This window comes from Myotis nattereri, assembly GCF_964212035.1.
Source record: "Myotis nattereri genome assembly, chromosome: 11".
NCBI lineage: Eukaryota > Metazoa > Chordata > Mammalia > Chiroptera > Vespertilionidae > Myotis > Myotis nattereri.
The window spans coordinates 3,551,484-3,570,232 of NC_138086.1; the positions used below are offsets into that span (position 1 = coordinate 3,551,484).

The window sequence follows — 18,749 nt, forward strand, 5'->3', positions numbered from 1 at the left end:
GAGAGCTCGGGCTCCTCCTCTGTCACACGGCGAGAAACCGAAACCACGGGCCTGCCCCGGCCTCAGAGCTTTGCTGTGCCGGCAACACACATCGCGTGTCACACACTCAGAGTCACAGAAATGTTATGTGTGAGGTGCCAGTGTGTGACACTAAATGAAACTGGTTAAGCGGTCACTTTCCAGAGTAAGGGACACACATGTACTGGGATCTGTCCCAAGAGGTCCCATGGCCGTGGCTCTGCCCCACTGGCTGCTGGCAAAGGCAGAACAGAGCCTCCACAGGAAGTAAAATTATTTAAATGAACTCAGTTTGATTGAATGCCCTTTTTGTCCTTCTTGAAAGAAGTGGTCCATGGTAGCCCCACTCTGTTTAAAAACAGTTGAGCCCTGGCCAGTGTGGCTCAGTTGGTTGAGCGTCGTCCGGTGCACAAGGAAGTCCCCATTCAATTCCCAGTCAGGACAATTGCCTGGCTACAGGCTGCATCCCAGTCGGAGGTGTGCAGGAGGCATCTCATCCATGTTTCTCTCTCTCTCTCTCTTTCCCTCTCCCTTCCTCTCTCTAAAATAAAAAATCAATTAAAAATGTATTTTTTTAAAAGCAGTTGAATAATTTCACACCCAACTGCTTTGGCCTTAAGTATCTGCCTGCTCTGGGGCTCAGACACGGCTCTCAGCATGGAAGGGCCGTGTTGCTCCAGCTCCCGTGGCGACTAGAACAGGTCAGGTGTGGTCCCGGCCCTGGCCCCGGGTCCTGTAGGTCTCCGAGAGCACGCGTAGACAGCACCCTCCCTGGCCAACATACCACAAACATACCACGCCGGGGAACGCCTCCAAGTAAAGTAGTCTGCCCGTGCACAGAAGTTCAGGTCTTTCTAGAAAATGCAGCCCTGAAGGGGCTTGGGAATCTGGGTTCAGATGGGAAGGACCGCGGGTGGCATCCTGTCACCGAGGGAGAGGGCAGAGGTGGGTGCCAGGCTGCTGCGCAGAAGGAGCCCCAGGCACTGGCGAGCATGGAGCTGTGGCCACGCCAGATGGATGGACAAACCTGATTCGCTTTGCTCCTGCATGTCAGCTTCGCATCTCCTTTTTTATTAAGAAAATGTCTGGACAGAAGTTGCCCAAAGGACCTAAGTGCTCTGCTGGCTGCCAAGGAGTGGCAGAAAGAGCCAGACCAGGGCAGGGCTCCCCCCGCGGGAGGAAGCGGGTAACAAGGGCCCAAGTCTTCCCAGCTGGACCGGCTTTCTGGGCCAGGAGACCTGAGCCCCGCTCCAGAGTCCCTGCTGCTCCGACCCCACATCGGGCCCTCTGAGCCGTCAGCCTGCCCTGCTGCCCTGCTCCGGCTCTGTCCTCACTCCTGTCACACACACTCACACTCATGCATACTCACCCATATACACATTCACACATAGACGCATATACACACACACAGTCATACACACACACAGTCACACGTGCACTCACACAAACATACAGTCATATACATACATACACATACATACACTCGCACTCATACACACACAAACATACATACACTCATATGCACACATGCACATACATATACATAGGCACACATACTCACACAGTCACACATGCATGCATATGCACATACACACTCACACACTCACCTCACTGTGTCCCCCATGCCTGATCTTCAGAAAGAATCAGAAACTCATGGTCACTCCTTACCCCCCACCCCCTGCACTCCCTCCTGCCCCATGGGGAGCTGAGTGGGCTCCTCACCAGGTCCTCCTGGGCAAAAGGCATTCCAGGCAGATGGGGGGCCTGAGGACAGGGGTGTCCTGAGGACAGGGACCCTCCCAGTCCCTAATGCTGTGGGCTCACAGGGTCCCCCGGCAACAGGATTGTGGGGAGGGCAACTAGGCGCTGCTGGGGGTTTCTCTCCTGCTCAGGGTCCCAGGTGGCCCAACGCAATGAGGGTGACCGAGCTGCTGCCCCGGGCACCTGTCGTCACTGGGCCCAGGCAGCTGTGAGACCGGGAAGGGCACACAGGAGCTGGGACCAGAAAAGCTAGGTCTGTCCCTCACTTCTGGACGTGAGCCACCTCCCACAGCGCCATTCCTCACCCACTCACATGAGGCCTCGGTTCCCTGGACCGTACGGGGTCGCGCACCTACAGGCCCTGAGGCCGAGCTTACACTGGGCTGGCCTGAGCTCAGGGGCCGGTCTGGAGCAAGGAAGTCTGCACCCTCAGCCACAGCACACAGGGGGCCCGACCCGCCTGCTCGGCCGTGCACGGGACCAGACACGCATCGTCCTGTGTGTCGGCGTCTCCCGCGCCAGGTCGCCATGTCAGCGCCTGCTCTGGGTAAAAGGAGAGGTAGAGGGTGGGGCGGCGAGGAGAAAAGTCAGCTACAAGGAGACCGGTCCTGGGGACAAGCACATCCCCTGGGGGCCACAGAACCTGGGGTGGGCGCTCGGGACACGCCGCAGGTGTGCTGGGCAGAACCAGTGCGAGTGGGCGCTGGAGCCACAGGTGCTCGGGAGGGAGGGAGGGAGGGAGGGCCTCAGCTGTCACCTGTGCCACGGCAGAGTCACCGAGCCGGGGAGGTGCCAGGTCCTCCCCAGCGTGGCGCAGCGTGTGGCAGGCACCCCCTCCCGTCCCTGGCAGTGCCCCTCTGTGCTATGCTCTGCTGAGAAGCACTGTCACTGGGCTCAGCCCCCACGGAGACCCTCGCTGGCAGAGGTCTGTGTGTCTGGCGGCCTTCTCCCAAGCATGGCAGGACAGGGACGCAGTGGCCCCGAGTGGACACTCGCATCCCCCAGGGCACCTCCCTGCATAACTCCGGGGAGACCCTGGCTGCGGTCACAGGGAGGCACAGAGGCCCAGGTATTCAATTTGCCAAAAGTAGACAAAATCAGAAAGATATGGGAAGCCATGACTGGGTGGAAAGAGGCTGAGTGGAAGGGCTCCCAGGAAGAGACATCGCAGGGCGGAACCTGGGGAAGGGGACACAAGCCCCAGGGACAGGAGTGGAGAGCCAGGGAGAGTGTGGCCCCTGGCTGAGGTGGGAGGCCGAGCTCCGCTGCAGGGCCCAGCGGCAGCTGCCCCCAAGGGGAACAGAGGGGCCACAGAAGTGGGCGAGGGGTGGGCAGGCGGCCTGAATGGGCTAACCCCGCTCCCAGGAACCTCCCCACCGGCTGCTCGAATTTCCGGCCGCTGTGTGGGCCAGAGGCAGAGTCAGGAGGCCATCTAGCGGTGGGGGCCGGACAGCAGGGCGCAGAGGCGCCTCCTGGGGGTGGGGGCAGAAGTCAGCAGCCACCTCCGCAGGGTGCGGGGGGAGGGATGCAGTTGACCCTGGAAAGAGCCCAGGCAAATGAGAAACAAATCCTGGGGGGACCTGGGGTCAGGCAGAGGTGGGGTTCAGAGCCTCTGACCCGCGTGGGGAGGGACCGAAGTGTCTGAAGGGGGAAGACAAAGGAGGGAGCCATCTGGTGTCTGGGGTCTGGGAAGTGGTTGGGGAGGAAAGGGCAGGGGCTCCCCTTCTCGGGGGACCTGGCTGGCGCCCCTGTTGCTAAGACAATAAATACAAACTGCAGTGGAGTTCTGTCCAGATCCACCCCCAACCCCGACAGGGAAGATCCTCAGAAATCAGGGTCAGTGCGGGTCTGAAGGGCATCATTATTTCATCATTGAGGACGGCCAGTCCCCAGGCCACGAGCAGTGAGGGGCAGGCATCCCAGGTCCGCTCTGGCTCCGTGTGCAGGCGACCGCCCCCCAGGCGCATCTGAGGCCTCTACAGGTGCAGGACCCCTTGCCCTGGGCGCAGACCTCCCCCACCTGTGCGCACCGGTGGTGACATGGGGTCCCTGATCTGGGGCTGCAGGGTGGCACCCGGTGCTGCGCCCTTTGCCTGTGCCTGGGTTTGTAAGGGAGGGTGTGAGAGCAAAGAAGAGGGGGATTGGGAAGGGACTGGGAGGAGGCCAGACCCAGAGTGGCGGTGGGGGAGGGGGAGGGAAAGGCTGGAGTCCCCAGGGGCTTCTCAAGCCCCGCCCCACCCAGTGGTGTTGCATCCACATGAGCTGCTGCATGGTGACACCCCAAGCAGGCTGACCCTCCAGCGTCCAGGACCGAGTGTCCTTCCCATGTCTGTTCCCACTGGGGATACGCAGCCAGGACGCTGGGTCAGACCGTCCACCTGGCAGGCCCTGGCAACGGGGGGCTGCTTGCCCACCTGGCTGGGGGTGGGCACTCTTCACCAGTCAGGACACAAAAGGCAAAAAGGTGGGGTGAGGGCTGAGGTCAACCTGGGGAAGGCCTTGGTGGTGCTCAGTTCTTGTCTGGTCCCCTCTCACCTCCCACCAGAAGGTCATCTGAGAGGGGGCTCGCATGGACGGCTGGAAGGGACCCACTGTGTTGAGGGCCCCAGCCTTCAGACCTGCCTCTCCCGCTGCTTCATGGAGTTGGGCTGGGCCCAGAGAGGCTCAGCCTCCAGGGAAGTCCAGGACCTGACCACAGGGCCAGCGCACCGGCCCCAGCCCCTCTCCCTGGCTTACTCTAGAGCAGCCCTGGCAGGAGTGGCCTGGGAGGGCCGAGAAGGACAGTCCTGTAAAAGGCGGGGTTTCTGATTTTATTTTTCTGCTTTAAACAGGACTTCATTTTCTGAAAGAAAATAGTAAAAAATAGCCAGTATTGCTGGCTCCGAGTGCCAGGCCCTCTGCAGCCAGAACACTGCTCCCCTGGGCCCTGCCCCACCTCGGGCCGCAGCCCCCAGCACCAGCTCACAGGCTCCACCGACAGCCAGCTCGGCACAACGTGGAAGGAGCCTGAATCCCACATCCAGCTCATCCCTGGCCTGCACTTTGCTCGGATCGATAGATGGTGGGGGTGGTGTATGCACGGTCTTGCCCGCTCACCGCTACCCCCAGGCACAATGGGCCTCCGCCCACCTCACAGGCACGGTGTGGCCCCCTCCTCCAGGCTGGGGTGCAGTGCCCACACGCACTCAGCCAAGCCGGCAGGATGAACTCAGATCGCAGTCGCAGCCCCTGCGCACTCCTCCAGCCCATGTTCAGAGGGTTAAAAATAATGCGTTGACAGGAACGCAGAAGGAACAGCATTTTCCGGCTTCTCCCAGGCACTGAAAGCCCTGCGGAGAGCAGTGCTTGCCGTAGTGGCTAGTGAGGGTGACCCTCCGCCCAAGGATGTGGAAGATTCAGGAAAACGCAGACCCTGTGTCTTTAAAATGCTGTCAGAGCTGGACTGCGTAATAAAGTCTCAGAAACATATTTAAATCAGCTCTGGGCAGCTCTACCCCTCAGACACTGGAGAGAATACTTGTTTGATGATTGAAGCTGGGAGGGGGTCCAGGCTGTCCTTTAAAAACTTAAGTTGGTTTTAACTGAAGCACCTACCATTCTGGGGAAACTGAAGGGGGAACGGGAGACACGCACAAAGCAGGGGGTCACTGCTGTCACTGTGAGCGCGGGCGGCATCCCTCACACCCACCCTTGTCTTAGCAAAGGTGTTGTTCTTTTCCTTTTAACTCAAAGCCTTCAGGTGAAAATAAAGCAGCAGCAGCAACAGAAAAAAAAATCTAGTCTTTTTTAGGGTTAACATCAGAAGCGAAGCTGTGCTGCTTTGGCCAATCAGATGCGCCCCTGCCAGCTATAATATAGTCCTGAAGACAGCCTCTCGCACAGCTCTCCAGGCTTGCTACCATTTAAAATCAGACTCTTTTTGTCTTTTGATTGCTGTCTCCCGCCCCAACTCAGATGTGCTCCGTTATCAGCGACCAGCAGCCTGCCGCTCCAGCCCCCGTCTGGGTGGGGATCGGCAGAGAGTCCCCGGCACGGGTGGCGGGCAGGGTGCTATAGAAAGAGAAAGAGCGAGGCAGAGAGCGAGCAAGGGAGCCAGCAGCGAGCCCAGCAAGGAAGGGAGGGCGCACAGGCACACACACTCGCACACTCGCGCACACAGACCTGCACGGGGACGGCTTGGAAGTCACTGGGTTCCATGGACGAGATGCTGCTGCTGGCGAGATGTCTGCTGGTGCTGCTGGTCTCCTCGCTGCTGATGTGCTCCGGGCTGGCGTGTGGACCGGGCAGGGGGTTTGGGAAGAGGCGGCACCCCAAAAAGCTGACCCCTTTAGCCTACAAGCAGTTCATCCCCAACGTGGCCGAGAAGACCCTGGGGGCCAGTGGAAGATACGAGGGGAAGATCTCAAGAAACTCAGAGCGATTTAAGGAACTCACCCCCAACTACAACCCCGACATCATATTTAAGGACGAGGAGAACACGGGAGCCGACCGCCTGATGACTCAGGTAGAAGCCCAGCACGGGCGCGGGGTGTGTGGCTTAAGGGGGTTCTGTGAGACCAGGCAGTCCAGACGCGTGTTTGCTCTGGGGCAGAGAAAGGCGATTTCCCCCGGCCTTCCCCACCCACCTGTCCACCTGCCATCCCTTCCTCTTCCTGGAGGGAATGCAGGTGAAGGGTCCAGCTGGAAACTTCGGGGTGGGGGTGGGGGAGGAGGCCGGAGACTGGTCCAGGGATGGCCCTGATTTGATTTCTCTGGCTGGGATGGTCTTGCCATCCTGCCTCAACTCTGGCTGGTGACTTGGGGGAGTCCTTCCCTTTGGGAGTGTCTGCCCTTTCCAAGTTTGGAGTGAAAATGAGGGAAGGGGCAGAAATCCCCCATAAGCACGGAGTGTCTCCAGCTCCCAGTATCCATGTGGCCTCAGCATGGTCTCAGAGCCTGCTCCCTCCTCCGTGCAGTCCTCCACCACACCCCCAGCCGCTGCCCGCCGCGGCTAAAGGCCGGCTGAGCAGAGGCAGGGCTCAGAGGGGCCTGGCTCGTCCCTGGCGTGTCACCAGCTCCCCTGCGCCTCCGCGGGGACAGTGGTGCCGGCAGGGTGTGAATGTATCGATATTTCTTTAAGGATGTGCGTTCACGCTCCTGCCGGGTACCTGAGGGGAGGGACTTAGAACTTATTGGCACCGCATCAGGCCGGTTTGCAACCCGCTCGCCCGGGGACTCTCCAGGGGCTGAGAGAGGAACCGGGCAAACCTGCGTCCTCTCTCCCTCGCCGCTGCCGCTGGAGACGCCGGCTGCCAGCTCCCGCCCGGGGTGGGCTGTCTGAAACTCCGAGCACGTAGAACTAAAGCTAGAAATGGATTTCCTGGCAAATATAGGTCAACATCCTTTTTATTGCCCTATTAAAATAGTCAAGTCCTACCTTTAGGGCTAGGAGCGCAGAGCAGCTGACTGCGCGGCGCTGAAGGGGCGCGAGTGCGGGGAGGGTGGGGGCGGCGAGACGGAGCCGCCGGGGCCCGCGCTCCGGCCCGAGCCGGCCCAGCCGGGAGCCCGGAACGTCCGCTCGGGGCGGCCGCGAAGCCTGGGAGGAGGGGGCCGAGGAGAGGGTCCTGCCCGCCCTGCTCTCGCTCATCTGCTCCGACCACCCTGAATCTGGACCGTGAGTGCGGCCGCCCGCGCCGGTGCCCAGAGCAGCGCCAGCGCCGGTGAACTCCACGCAGGCCTCCGGGCGCTGTCGGCGGCGGGGACTTCTCCGGCCCGGCCCGGACCGGCCCGACCCCGGGTCACCCCGCTCCCGCGAGAGGGAGGGGGACTCCTCGGGGTCCCTCGGAGCCGGGAGGAGGGAGCGGCCGGAGCAGGCGCACACCCAGCAGACGCACTCGGCTCCACTTACTGCGGGCAGATCGATCCCGCGGCTCGGGTTTCAGCGCACCGGGCGGGCTGCGGCCCCTCCGCGCCCTGCGCCGCCCGGTCTCCGCTCAAAGCCAGGCCCCGACGGCCCGGACCGCCCGCGCGTGGGCGGGAAGGCAGGTGCCGGGGCCGCCGCCTCCCGGGCCTGGGCGCCCTCTGGGGACCCACGGCCCAGCGCCCCCTCACTCTCGCCGCCGCGTGCGCTGGCAGCATTTGAACTTCTGACCTTCTGTCAACTTCCCTCAGACGGAGAAACGAAAACAAATACTTTTTTCCTTGGGCAGTGGCTTTTCCCGGTCCCTGCACAAAAGGACGGGGGAGGGGCAGCCACCATCCAGCTGGGTGGGGAGAGGCAGGCCCGAATCGCACCATGGACACCACAAATGTCCCCCCAAAATCGTGGGTGGCTGGGGAGCAGCCTGGAAGGTGCCCTTGGTTTATCCCTTCCCGCCCTACCTTTTGCTCTGACTCCACGAGTGGGGGGGCGGGGCAGGGTGAAAGGCGGAGGACGTGGGTGGTGAGGGGCAAGGCCGGGGTGAAGGGGTGAAACAGCCCGCCTCCCCGGCGGAGGAGGTTAGGGCTCCTCCTCGGGGAACCCGCGCGCCCGCTGGCCCCTCACTTAGATCACCACCTGGATTCTGCGCTCAGGTGCGTGCCCTTCCTCCCCTGTCCCTCCGAGCCTCCGTGCGTCTGTCTCTCTAATGTGCCTGCCGCCCAAGTCCCTCAACCGTGGCGAGATCGTCCCCAGTGGAACTCTGAGAGCAGTTCTGGACGCATGAGCTCCTGGTTAATATTAACTCGGAGGGGGGAGCGCAGACAGACGCCGTGTCCCTGCGGCCCGGGTGCCAGGCGGGGTGCCGGCCGGGGCTCTGAGGGGACAGGGGCCCGCGAGGGGCCGGGCTGAGGGCCGCGAGGGCATCGGCCTGAGACGCCGGGTAGAGTAGGTTTCTGGGTGCGTGGCGGCCCTGGGGCACCGCGCTCAGGTGTGGGCTTCGGGAGGGTTTTCCTGATTTGAGGGAAGGGTCTGTTTTCCGGAGTGGGGGCGGTGTGTGCCCCGACTGGAGGGGGTCTCTTTTGAAGTTGGAGCACCCCTCCCCCACGCCGGGGAAGCCCGCAGGCCGCTGGCGGTGACGGTCCCTCTCCCGCGCCGGGCGCGCAGCGGTTGCGCAGACGGGGGAGGCGGTGGGAGCTCAGGCGTGGGGAACCGCGGGGCCTCGGCGACACAAAGCGGCCCGGCGGCCCCGCTGGGCTTCACGGTGGCTGCACAAGAGCCGGGCTTGATTCGCGGCACACGACCCAGTGAATTGATGACCGTCCTGGGCTTCCCGGCTTTGGCCGCGGCCGCTCCGGGAAGGGCGGGAGGGGGGCGCGGGGAGCGAGTCGGGCCTTCCTGGGCCTGCGTCCTCGCCGGCGTCCTTCACCTCTGGTCCGAGTGGCGCAGCTCTGGGCGCGAGGGTGGTCCCGCGTCCTCCCCATCCTGCCCTCGCCCGCCCCCAGCCAGCTGCCCCAGGGGGCACTTCTGAGAGCTCCACGTGCCCCGGAGAGCGGAGCTGGGCGGGCTGGGGCTCGGGTCGCCGCGTGTCTGCGTGTGCGCGGAGGCGTTGTGCGCCTGCGCCGCCGCTCCGCATCCTGGCTGACCTTAGTTTACGGATTGATTTTCATGTAAAACGCGTTCAATCCTCAAGATGACCTCACTCACACTCTGCCCTCCTAATTTTTTTTTTTTTTTAAGAAAACGGCTGTCAGGCCCAGAAACCTGCAAGCGCTGACCTGCCACCAGGGCCGCCCTCCCCCCTCTGTTGTATGTTTAACTCTACAACCGTATTACTGCGTTTTATTGCTGCCAAATACACAGGGCTTTTCCTGTTGCGCAATCTATCACATCCCGGTCTGCAAGGACGCCCCTCCCCCCACCTAGGAGAGGAGTCCCTCCCGCGGTTCTTGGGGTCCAGCGGGGAGCCGAGCGCCCGCGCGCCTGGAGGAGGCCAGCCTGCCCTCTGCAGACACCAACTTGAAACTGTCGCGCGCCTCCCTGGGAGTCAGTCGGCCTCTCGGGGATGCCGTCAGGGCTGTGTCCCTGTCCTTCCTTTTCCATCCCGCACCCCGCCCGCAGCAGGATGCGCGCCCAGCGCGTTCGCAGCCACACAAACGCACACTTGATTCAGCTGTTCTATTGCTTCCTTCTCTGGGACCCGGAATATGCGGGGATGTGGGAGACGCCAGCTCCACGCACCCTGTTGTGCCTCCCGCCTGCTCTTTTCCTGACTCCCACGGGCAGCTTCCCGGTGGGGGGGTGGGGGGGGGGCGAAGGCCCGGGTGGAGGCAGAGTCCCCTAGGCGAAGGGCTCCCTGGCCTCAGGCCTTGCTGACTCCCCATCCCCCACTTCCCGCCCACGCCCTCCCCCTCCCCACCTCCTCCCTCCACCTCTGAAGTTTGTTCTTCAAACTTGCCGGACACCATTCTGCGCTGGAGCCAAGAAAACAAGAGGGGGAAGGGAGCAGGTTAAGGAAAACAAGAGGCTCGACCAGCCCTCAGCCAAGCCGGGGAAAGAGTCCCGGCCGAGGAATGCGGCTTCAGATAAAGACTGTTTGTCGTCCGGCCCGCCCCGGCCACATTGAAAATTATAACTCACTGGGCCTTTCACTGCTGGCTCTCGCCCACCCTCAGCTCTGCTATCAGCGTCCCCCCTCCCTCTCTACCTTTGGCTTAATTCTCACCTCAGATAGGCCTAGGGCAGGAGGGAGGGTCCAAAGATAAGGTGAGGCTTTGGGCTCTTTAAGAAGTAGTGTATTTTGCTTGATTTCTGCAAAATTGCACCTTGGGCCTCCCTCTGGCCTCCAGGTGAGGGAGTGTGCCCTCCCCAGGAAGAAGGGTGGGGCCCCTCACAGGTGCAGAGAAATGGGCCACAGCAAGGGGTGCAGTCAGTGGGTGGGGGACACCTTAGGGAAGGTGCAAGGCATGGACAAGGGTACCCCTGGTAAGTTCTGCAGCCTTTGTCTGAAAACACACAGTTCACTCTTCCCCCCAAAGTCTCATCTGCTCCCCAGGCTGGGGTAGGAGCTCTGCTCACTCAGGGTTTGGAGACAGGCCCTTAGCTCATCTCGAAAGAGGAGCTGCTCCTCCTGCAAACACCCTTTCCCAGCCTGGCGCCCCCTCCAGGCCTCACCTCTGGCACCCCCCCCCCCCCAGTCTGCAAGGGAGTCTTCTGAGCCGCCTGGGGAAGTGGGTGTGGGCCAGATGCTAATGTCCATGCTGCCCGCTTCTCTCTGCAGAGGTGTAAAGACAAGTTAAATGCTTTGGCCATCTCAGTGATGAACCAGTGGCCAGGAGTGAAGCTTCGGGTGACCGAGGGCTGGGACGAGGACGGCCACCACTCTGAAGAGTCACTGCACTATGAGGGCCGCGCCGTGGACATCACCACGTCCGACCGGGACCGCAGCAAGTACGGCATGCTGGCGCGCCTGGCCGTGGAGGCGGGCTTCGACTGGGTGTACTACGAATCCAAAGCACACATCCACTGCTCTGTGAAAGCAGGTGAGTGGCCTCCCCGCCCCCCCTTCTGTACCCCCATCTTCCAGCTCCAGATCCGCCCACAAGATGTCACCTGTGTGCCCTGTGGCCTGATTCAAGGCAAAGCAAAAGAAATAGGGAGGGGGCTTGAGGGCCAGAGAAGGGCATGTGTTTCTGCAGTGGGCATGTACTCTGTGAGGCTCGTCCCCAGCCCGGCATTGCCCGTCCCCATTTAAGGCTGCAAAGGCCGGAGGTCCTTTGAACACTGATGCAGGGGGCATGTGGCTCCTGAGACACCTCCCGCTTCTGGAGACTGCAGCCCTGCTGTTAGCCAGCTCTGGCTTCATCCTTCCTCTCATTTAGGGCTTAAGAATCAACCGTCCCCCACCCTCCACCACCCGCCCCAGCACAGGAACTTGTGTCCAGGGTGTAGGCCCCTGTCCTCCGCCCCCACCCCCACCCCCCAGCGCCTGCGGATTCTAAACTAACTTAACTCACTGGCACAGCCCTTGGGGAGAGGCCTGGTGGGAGTAATAAACTCAGCAGCCACCACTTCCAACATCTGGACGCCGCAAGCCCAGAAGCACCGCCAGGCTCGTTAGCAGCAGCTCGCCGTGCCACAGGCAGGGCCTGGAAGCGGAGCCTGCAGCTGCGGCCAGTGCCGGCCCGGAGCGCTGCCCTTCCCCGGGCCTGCACCGCCCCGCGCAGTCGCTGGCAAGGAATCGCTCCGGAGGGAAGGCTTTACGCCCACACGCGCGAATGTCCCAACTTGGCTACTGTTTGCGCCACCTCCGTGGAGCCTGAGCCCGAGCGGGCGCAGTTAGCAAAACAGTTCACACCGAATTCCGAGGAACCGTCTCCCCGCTCGCCCCGGTTTTGCCTGTTTCTCCTAAGCTGTATTTTAATAGCAGCTGTGAGTAGAAAAAGACTTAGTAGGTAAGGAAAATAGTGGCTTCTATTCACACCAGAAAGAAAAGGAGTGTCAGGGACGCTGGGGAGGGGGTCCCCGCCTTAGGAGGAAGGAAAGGCGGCGCTGCGCCTCCACTTTGCGGGACTCCGCGGGGAACTTTCTGCCCGGTTCTTCCCTACTGCCGCTCCCCTGACGCCCTCCCCACCCCGCAGTCAACCGCGCTCCCTTCCCGGGACCTCGTGGCAGCACTTCTTGGGGCCACCCCTGTCCGTGGGGTCCCCCTGGCGGGGGTGCTCTTTGCGGGGGTGTTCCCTAGAGGTCGCCTCGAAAATGAGCAGCGGCAATCCGGCCCCAGGGCCCCGCGGGAGCAGACCCGCGCACAGAGCAGCTCATTGGCATTCCGCGCACACGGCCCGGCGCGGCGCGCTGCGTGTCAAGCAGGGTCGTGCGACTCGACGACTCAGGCTGCCCGCGCCCCGGGCCGCATTCCGGGGACTGCGGCGGCCTCCCACGGCCAGGCCCGCACTTCATGCCGGAGAAACCGATGAGAAGATTAAAAACCCTCGGTAATTCCAGCAGGAAGATTCTTTCTCCCGATCTCTATTTGCAAAAAGCATGATCCCAGAGATTGGAATGCAAAGAAGACTGGGCCCCGCGCCCCTCCTCCCGGCCCCCAGCGCGCCGCCGCTCCGATCATTGTCCTCGGGACAGTGAGCCCCCGAGAGCGACGGAGGCTCCAAACAGCGCGTCGTCAAGGGGCCTTGAGAACCGGCGGCTTCCAGCGCTGCCGCAGCCCCGCCATTTAAAATTCAAATACACATCTTGAGAGCTTGGAGAGAGGCCTGGCTGTGCAAATAGTGCTGGTGAGGCCGGCTCTGGAGAGCCGCGTGTGAACCGCGGGGGGCGCGGGGCTGCACCTGAGCAAACAGGGAGGGGCGGCGGGCGGCTGGGAGCGGGGAGAGGGAAGTGTCCCTCTGCCGAGCGCGTCCCTGTGAGCACAGCCTCCGCGGTGACCGCGCGGGCCCTGCATTGGATTCACTCGGAAAATCCGCGCCGCCGGGTGTCACACCTCCGCCGGTGCTCTGGAATGTTTGTCCAGTTGCTACAACTACTGCAGCTATTTTCACCCCCGCCCCGTCTCCCGACACCGAGGGCCCTGGCTGGGCGCTGGGGGCGGGCGGGTGAGGGGTCCCCGCGGCGTAGCCGGGTGCTGGAGCGCTGGAGGGGGCGCCGCGCCCCGGCGCCCGGTGAGCTCAAGGAGGCTTCCTGAGGAATCCAAGTGGAGAGCAAACACCTTCTGAATTCGCGGCGAAGCTGGGTGTGTGCTGAGCTGGGGCGGGTGGGAGGAAGGAGGAAGGAAGCAGCGGGCTGGCCGACCTTTACCGCCGCCAATCCAATCCTGAAAGAGTCCTGAAGGAATGTGTCTGCATCTGAAGTTTGTCGCCCTGGCGGTGGGGCTTGGGCAGAGAGGTCTGCGCGGAACCAGCCCTTCCAAATCTCTCCGAGCCGCGCGCATCCTCGTCTGAGCGCGCGGGACACCACGCGTGCGCCCCTCCCCACACGCGCCTGGGTCTAGCGACGCATCCCTCTGACCGCTTTCCTCTCACTCTTCCCCGCAGAGAACTCGGTGGCGGCCAAATCCGGCGGCTGCTTCCCGGGCACCGCCACTGTGCACCTCGAGCAGGGCGGCACCAAGCTGGTGAAGGACCTGCGGCCCGGGGACCGCGTGCTGGCGGCCGACGACCGGGGCCAGCTGCTCTACAGCGACTTCCTCACTTTCCTGGACCGCGACGACGGCGCCAAGAAAGTGTTCTACGTGATCGAGACGCGGGAGCCACGCGAGCGCCTGCTGCTCACCGCTGCGCACCTGCTCTTCGTCGCGCCGCACAACGACTCGGGCGCAGGCCGGCCGCCGGGGGGCGCGCCGGGGCGCCGGGCGCTCTTCGCCAGCCGCGTGCGGCCGGGCCAGCGCGTGTACGTGGTGGCGGAGCGCGGCGGGGACCGCCGGCTCCTGCCCGCCGCCGTGCACAGCGTGACCCTACGCGAGGAGGCCACGGGCGCCTACGCGCCGCTCACGGCGCAGGGCACGATCCTCATCAACCGGGTGCTGGCGTCGTGCTACGCGGTCATCGAGGAGCACAACTGGGCGCACGGGGCCTTCGCGCCCTTCCGCCTGGCGCACGCGCTGCTGGCCGCGCTGGCGCCCGTGCGCACGCTCCGAGGCGGCGACGGCGGGGGCGGGGGCGGGGGCCGCGCCCCCCAGCCCGAACCGGGGGCGCCAGGGGCCGCGCACGCGCCGGGGGCTGCGGGCATCCACTGGTACTCGCGGCTGCTCTACCAAATAGGCACCTGGCTGCTGGACAGCGAGGCCCTGCACCCGCTGGGCATGGCGGTCAAGTCCAGCTGAAGGCCTGCGGCGGGGCGGGCGGGCGGGGGCAACAGCGCGATACCGCAGAAGACACGGGGAAGCGCACGGAATGAGGCGTGCATTATCATAATAAATAATATTAATAATGAAGTAGGACAACCCAAAATAGGCGATAAGGAAACCAAGACCCGGAAGCTCTGGCGTCGTGTTTAGTTCCTATCTATTTTTTGAATTTTTTGGTTGTTTTATTTTGATTTTTTTTCACCTCTCCTGGCTATTTATTTGTTTGGTATGAATAGATGTTTTAAATAATATGAACCGGACCTTCAAGAGCCTTAACTAGTTTGTTTCTTGGGTAATTTATTATTGTCGTGTGAACTGTGCTCACGGGGGAGAGGTGTGAGGCCAAGCGACCTGTGCAGAGTCTATTTTTCTACACGTCCCTCCGCCGCCGCCGCCCTGCTCTCCCAGCTCTGCTCCTCAGCGCGTGTGAACTCAGCTTCTGGGGTCCACAAAGTCTATTTTTATACACAGAATTGTAAATTAGATTTTTTGAGAGATCAATACCTAACTGAATTACATTTCATTTTTGAAATAGTGTAAAATATGAAAATATATTATTTTTAATTTAACTAATTTCCAAGGTCACAGTCATCTCTTCTGGTATCCTCATGGATGAGTATTTGCTTTGGCATCACCATTGTGGCCACATTCTTGGGAGTCAAGACTGTTACACACTCACACATACACTTTTCTTTCTTTTTTTTCTTTTTTTGACAAACTGGACGATCTGTTATTTTTAACTTCAAAGAATTTATTAGAAAATGGTATTTTTTAAAAGTGCACATAGCAATGAGCCCATGTGGATGGAGCCTGTAGTTTGTACAGAGATAAACAAGGATGTTTTTTGCATTAATAAATTGAGAATAACTGCTGTAAATTTACTAAACTGTATTTTTGAACGTTTTGTAATAGTTTTGTAGAAATAAAGCGTGCCGCGCACAGCCTGGTTAGCATGTCATCCCTGAGAGCCCCGCCAGCCCTCTGCTCCCGGCGGCCCCGGTTCCTGACATCGTGTGTAGATGATACACTGTGAATGCGCCGCACCCCGCGTGGGTTTCGGCCTGGGGAACCTCAGCTCTGTTTGTGTCATGGTGCGATCTACACTCCTAGGTTGGGGTGCTGTGCTGGGTACTGTTCAGCGCTCTGCCAGCCATGGGCCCAGAGGCGGCCCAGGCTCCCTGGAGCTGTGGGCAGACCTGTTTGCTGGGCTCGGCTGCCCGGCTGGATGCTGTGTTCCCTGGCCCTGCAGGGAGGTCCCTGGCTGCTTCCCAAAGTCCTGGGGGCCCTTTAAGGAGGGTTCCCGAGGAGAGGGCAGGGTGTTGATCTTGGTGGAACCTCCCACAGCCTGTCCTCAAGTTCCCCCAAATCCAGGGCAGGCCCTTTACAGAGTGCGCATCCTGGCCTCTCCCGACACAGCCTCAGGCCTCAGGCGCCAGGGTCTCTGTGGCCAACGTGTCCGCCTGGAGCGGCAGCTGGGCATGGACTGGCGCCCCTAGGGCACAGCTCTTCTTTGGTGGTGCTGGAGCTTGCCCACGGCCGGGCTGCTAGGCAAGGGGTGGAGGGTCCTGATTCCTCTGGAAAAGGTTTCTTTCTGGTCGTGTGGGCTGTTAGCAGGTTCAGAGTTTACCGCCCTGGTGGCATCGGGTAGTTTCTGGTCTGTTGGCTGTTTAAGTCTGTAAGTTGGTGGAAGGTAAACCGGAAGCTGTGGGCTCACCAGCATCTCTGGCTGTGGCGACCCACCTGAGTAACCAGCGGTGAAGGCAGCGTCCTGGCCACCAGCTCTGGGAGTGCCCGCAGCGCCCCCTGCAGCCGGGCGTGCGGCCGCGTCTCACTTTCCTTACCCAGTCCCGCCCGCCTCTCAGCATTTCTCCAGCTTTACATGGAGAACTCTTTTTCATGGACAACTAATGGAAGCTGCCTCCCAGAGAAAGCAGACCCAGGGCACCAGGGAGGCAGCGCTCCTGCCGCTTGCCGCTCACGGCCCCCTTCTCGGTCGTTAGGGCTAACGGGGCCACGAGTTTTCAAAGTGCACGCGTGGTGTCGCTCCATCGGCCTGGGACTCGGCGCCTCTCCTCCCGTCAAACACGCACATCAGAATGCACTTCAGCTGTGGCCCTCGTGCTCTGTTGTGTGGATAATTCCAGACGCGGCAGAGGCTTTCTGCGCTGTGTTCTGGGGGAGACTCCCTGTCCCTCATGGCCACATGGGGATCCCGCGGTCTCCACGGGCTGCACTTGAATGCGAAAGGCCTCACCTCCCTGGCCTCCACGGGAGGCTCCCGTCAGGCTGGGGCTGGGCAGAGGCACCTTGTTCTTCCTGGTTGTAGCCCTTTGCTGTCATCACAGCCACATGGGGAATGTCAGGCAGGCCTGCCAAGAAGGCCAGTTGGTTGCAAGATTTGGCAAGAAAACAACAGAGTGCCGGCCTGCGGGCCAGCTGTGGGTGGAGTGGGGCTGGCTCTTGCTCCGCGTTCCAGGTTCTCTGGTGACTCGGAAAAGCAGTCAGTCCCTCCTTCTGGAAGAACAGCCGCTCCAGGGGGTGACTTCCAAATGACTTCTTAGGAGCAAGTCACAGAACTCTCACGCGCCCGAGTCTCACGGGCCCTCTGCCGGGGGCGCCTCAAGGGGGGGATGCCGGCTGGAGGCCGGGTGCAGCCGCCCGGTTCACAGGCCCAGCACTCAGGTTGGTGTTCTTATTTCTAAACGACGGGGGAGGGGGGGATGTAGGGGGGGCGGCTGCAGGGGAAGGACAGCTCGGCCGTGCGAGGAGGAGTGAAGTCTGAGCTCTGTGGCAGCACGGGGTCCGCAGGCTCCAGCTCCCAGAGCCGGCCGAGCAGGTGTCAGCCCCCATCCTGGCAGCATGCCCACAAGCCTGGCACATTGGCCGTCCGGGCTCTGAAAGAACTGTGTCACCCCCACTGGAGATCTCTTGCCCAAACCAAGCTGGGGTGGAGGGTGGGCCAGGGTGACCGCGGCCGGAGACACTGTCACAGCACAGGAGGGTCCCAGGTCCAGGACGGCGCCTGCCCCCGGCCCCCGGCCCCCAGGCCCCGGCCCCCGGCCCCCGGCCCCCGCCCCCGGCCCCGTGCGGCAGGCTAGCTCCCTGTGGAGCAGCGGGAGCTGAGGGGGAGCAGCCACCTGTGAGGCAGGGAGGACCCTGTCGCCGGGCCCTCCACCTGCGGACAGTGTCTGTCCTGGGAGATGCTCCTCTCCTTTCGGCCGAGCTTGATTTTCCTGATTATGGAGAAAATCTTAAAATTCCCATTTCACTATAGAAACGGGCGTTGGGCCCCCCTCCAAGGAGACGCCGACAACCGTGGGAGATCCGCGTCCTGCATGGCGCCTTTGGCTCTCAGCGTGAGGGCAGCCATGTCCCTAGAAGGGGAGACTGGTTTAAGTAAGGTCCAGAAATCTGAAAAAATAAAGATAAATTAGAAGGAATATTATGCCAAAAATCCAAGGAAGAACTTGGCTCCTGGTGGAATCGCATCCTGGGCAGCTCCCTCCCAGAGGGCGGAGGGCGGAGGGCGGAGGACACAGGTTCCTTCTAGAACCTGCAGCCTCGCCCACGGGCCCTCTCCCTGGGTCTGCCCTGCCCACGTCCTCCGAGTCCCAGCTGAAACCCTCAGCCAGACTGTGCCCGCCTCCTCCCTCAGCACTGGGCCACCCAACACACCCAGGGAAGCAGGAGCCCTGTGAGAAGTGGGGGTGGGGTGAGGGCGGGGTGGGTGGGGTGAGGGTGAGGGCGGGGTGGGTGGGGTGGGGGTGAGGTGGGGTGGGTGGGTGGGGTGAGGGTGGGAGTGGGTGGGATGGGGGGTGGGTGGGGTGAGGGTGAGGTGGGGTGGGTGGGTGGGGTGAGGGTGGGGGTGGGGGGGTGGGTGGGGTGAGGGTGAGGTGGGGTGGGTGGGTGGGGTGAGGGTGGGAGTGGGTGGGGTGGGGGGTGGGTGGGGTGAGGAGGTGGGGGGGTGAGGGTGAGGGCGGGGTGGGTGGGTGGGGTGAGGGTGGGAGTGGGTGGGGTGGGGGTGTGGGTGGGGTGAGGGTGGGAGTGGGTGAGGGGGTGGGGGGGTGAGGGTGAGGGCGGGGTGGGTGGGTGGGGTGAGGGTGGGAGTGGGTGGGGTGAGGGTGGGAGTGGGTGGGGGGGGTGGAGGGGTGAGGGTGAGGTGGGGTGGGTGGGTGGGGTGAGGGTGGGAGTGGGTGGGGGGGTGGGGGGGTGAGG

At 62.2% G+C, this 18,749-nt stretch overlaps 1 protein-coding gene across 1 annotated transcript; it reads left to right on the forward strand.

Annotated features, from left to right (window-relative positions):
* Positions 1-5,974: 5,974 nt before the first annotated feature.
* Positions 5,975-14,510, forward strand: SHH (sonic hedgehog signaling molecule; the record flags this gene model as incomplete). Its single annotated transcript, XM_081101871.1, has 3 exons — positions 5,975-6,283; positions 10,956-11,217; positions 13,723-14,510. The coding sequence occupies 3 exons, from the start codon at positions 5,975-5,977 to the stop codon at positions 14,508-14,510; spliced, it is 1,359 nt and encodes a 452-aa protein (XP_080957997.1).
* Between the last annotated feature and the right edge of the window lie 4,239 nt (positions 14,511-18,749).